Consider the following 3,236-nt stretch of genomic DNA (forward strand, 5'->3'; position numbering starts at 1 on the left):
GGCATGGCACTCGGCTCTTCCCTGGAGCAGGCTGTCATTTCTCCATGCTGTCGTCATCTCCAGGAGATGATCTTGGTAGTTAGTCTGCAATACAGAAGCCTTCTGTTAGCCAGTATATATTCATGAACATGATACTTAACTCATTGATACAGGAAGACAGAAAAAGCCATCACCAGACTCAAGATGAGTAAAACTTATATTAAGTATTTAGAGAGCCACTTGAAGGGGAAGACTGCAAATGGGCTGGGCAGATGTATTTCAGTTGTACCACTACTGCCTTTTAGGGCACCAGAGAACCCAGCCAAGACATAATTCTTTAGGAAACCTTGCTTCATTAGTTCTGGTACTCATAATTTCCTTCTTTTCGTGATATTATACTTCCAACAAGGCCAAGCATATGCTACAGAGGGGCAGACTTATTAAAACATGCTGCAATTTCCATCTCTACCCAAAGCACACAGCCACAGAGAGTACCAAGAGAGGAGCAAATGACTCATGAAATGCCCTCCCAGCTTAAGGGGAAACAAAAAAAAAATCTCCCTCCTGAGCCCATCTCTACCCAGCCACCTGACTCACCACTGAAATACTGCCTGGGAGACATGCTTAATTTGGCAAGTCATGCCAAAGTCTGCAATTTTGCAGAAACGTTAGAGAACACACAGGGGTTTTGCAGCAGCTGTTGTATTTGCCGTATTTGGGGGTGGGTGGGGACACACACTGAGAAAAAGATTTCCCTTCTCCTAAAAGATCATTCCAGCTTAGGTGTTTTGGTGTTAGGTATGTGTAAGCCTGAGTCTTTATAACTTCTATTTATACATTTTAGCATAACAGGTATAGTAATAGAGTGCTTTAAAGTGAGATAAGAAATCCTGCAGGTCTTCTCTAGCAGACAAAACTACTACTAGATGTAGCCATTACAACCACTGATTAAATGAGTTTTTGTTCACTAGAAAATTATCCTTCTTCTAGGAAAGTAATCACACACTATTCACTTGAAATCATGCAAGGGAATTATTGACAGAAGCTACCAGTAAGTAAACCTTAAGCTGAAATGAAGCCCAAGTTTTAATTTTTCTCCATTGCTTTTCTACTTGTAGTACTTCTACAGAAGTACTTGTAGTACTTCTACTTCTCCTTAGGGGAAGCACATAATCTGCATATTTGCAAGTTGCTATATTTATTAAAATGACAAAACACAAATGAGAAACACTAAAGTTGAAAAGCACACATTCTGCTGAAAATCAGGTGGGGAGGAGGGAAGTCGCCTGCTGTGCATCTGCTACAGTACCCCAAAAAGGGGGGATTAAATATGTTAAAAAATGCTCACCTTCCATTATCATTAGCGTTTTCGAAAACTCATGAACTCAGGTATTATTAGCCCTGCAACAACATTAGGAAAAGCACTCAGGGGCCCCAAGTAAGTAACCTCTAAGCCTCGCTAGATATTCACTGAGTGTGCTAGAAGTAGAAAAGTGAGAGAAAAGCAACACACTCAGCTGCCTTAGACTTGAAAAGTGAGGCCCCGCTCCCACAGGCCTCATGGTCTTACAGAAATGACTTATAGTTTAATTTATTTACTGTAGCTTACAGTAAATAAAAGTCATTCTTCATCCTCTTCAAAGGCTTCCAGGAAAATAATTTTAAAAAATTTTATTGTTGCACACACCTTTAACCTGGTTGAGTAGTTTTTGTTCAAGAGGAGAAAAACCTTTTCAATAAAGACAGAGTTATCTCTTGGTATGCACACTGCAGGTCCTCTGAGCATTTAACTTCACAGCAATATTTACAGGGCAAGAGACTTTGCCTACATTGGTGAGGATCTCTGCTTCAGGGACAGCAGACAGGCTGGACTCACAGCACCAAAACACAGATGCTTCAGTCTTTGCCTTCAGTCCTCTCCCCACCCAAGGTCCTCACAGCCTGAGCCCCTCTCCCCAAGATACCACTTCCCCTCAATAAAAGGAACAAACCCCAAAGCAACAGTCTACTAAAATTCACACCAAAACAGCTCAAGCAGCTCATACCACCTACCTTTGGTCAAGGCTGCCTCTCCCTACACCCTTCCAAACCTGGCAGCACCCAGCCACCCCTCATGCCACTTCACCATGTTCCTCAGCCCTCATTCCTCTTCCCCTGCCACAGCTGTGGGACTACCACATCTGAAGTCATCAGCTCACTTCATGTTAACCTTTATTTTGGATGGTGACTTCAAAGAACACTGTTTTCAGGAAAATTTTGCCTCAGGTCAAGCTTTGGGCCTTACAGATGACAGCTTGCAACAGTGGCTGGCCAGCCTCACTGGAAAGCAGGCATTGCAGGTGCACACCTCTAACCCAGCCAGCACACAGGCTGGGATCCCACAGGCACAGTGAGCCTCCCTCAGGTAATTTTCTAACCAAAAAGCACTGCATATCTTAAAAAAACCCCGAACCTCTATGTATTTTTTTTTTCTTGATTTCTCCCGTAAGAGGGAAGCTACTGGAAAAATCTTTTTCCTCAGGTCAGTCTTTACTCCTCTCAGTGGCATGTTTCCTTGCAGCCAGATGGTTTTCCCCTGCAGTTATTTTCAATAGCTTTAATGTTCCTCAGCCTCCATATGTTAGGGAATATTGTTTCTACTCTTCCATGTACCATAGTTAGCATTGCTGTTGCAGCCTCTGTATTGTTCAAGGTTTTAACAGGCACTATCTCCATTGCCTATAGAGTTATTTGCTTGAACCAAAAACCAGGCAATCCTTGTTTTCCAGGGAGGAGGGTTGGGTTTTAGCATCCTTTTTCATATTGCCATAATTTGCCCACCTGGCAGTCATCAATGTCACCTGTGTTATGCTTCCTTCACTACTGACAGAGGAATTCACTCATACCACAGACTCGCTTGACCATTGCAAGTATTTAATAGGTGATCTTGTCTTTTCCAGACAGCACAGACGGTGCTTCTTGTGGTTGCCGTCTTCCTGCTCTCCTGGCTGCCGCACCACATCATCACGATGTGGGCAGAGTTTGGGCAGTTTCCCCTGAACAACATCTCCTTCACCTTCCGCATCATCTCTCACTGCTTAGCCTATGGGAACTCTTGCATCAACCCCATCATTTACGCTTTCCTCTCAGAAAACTTCCGCAAGGCCTGCCGGCAAGTCTTCACCTGCAAGTTCTTCCTGCGGCCAATTCCCACTGAGAAACTGGTCAGAATACGCATGGAGAACTTCTCTACCACGCACTCGACCACTAACATGTAA

The 3,236-nt window shown here is 43.6% G+C and overlaps 1 protein-coding gene across 1 annotated transcript in view; it reads left to right on the forward strand.

Moving 5' to 3' along the window:
* LOC104125202 (galanin receptor type 1) overlaps positions 1–3,236 on the forward strand; it is a 16,216-nt gene extending 12,980 nt beyond the window's left edge. Inside the window, exon 3 of the mRNA XM_009637618.2 lies at positions 2,919–3,236. Coding sequence (XP_009635913.1) covers positions 2,919–3,236 — 318 coding nt within the window. The remainder of the gene's footprint in view (positions 1–2,918) is intronic.

The sequence above is a fragment of the Egretta garzetta genome, unplaced genomic scaffold, assembly GCF_000687185.1.
Source record: "Egretta garzetta isolate BGI_Z169 unplaced genomic scaffold, ASM68718v1 scaffold314, whole genome shotgun sequence".
Classification (NCBI taxonomy): Eukaryota; Metazoa; Chordata; class Aves; order Pelecaniformes; family Ardeidae; genus Egretta; species Egretta garzetta.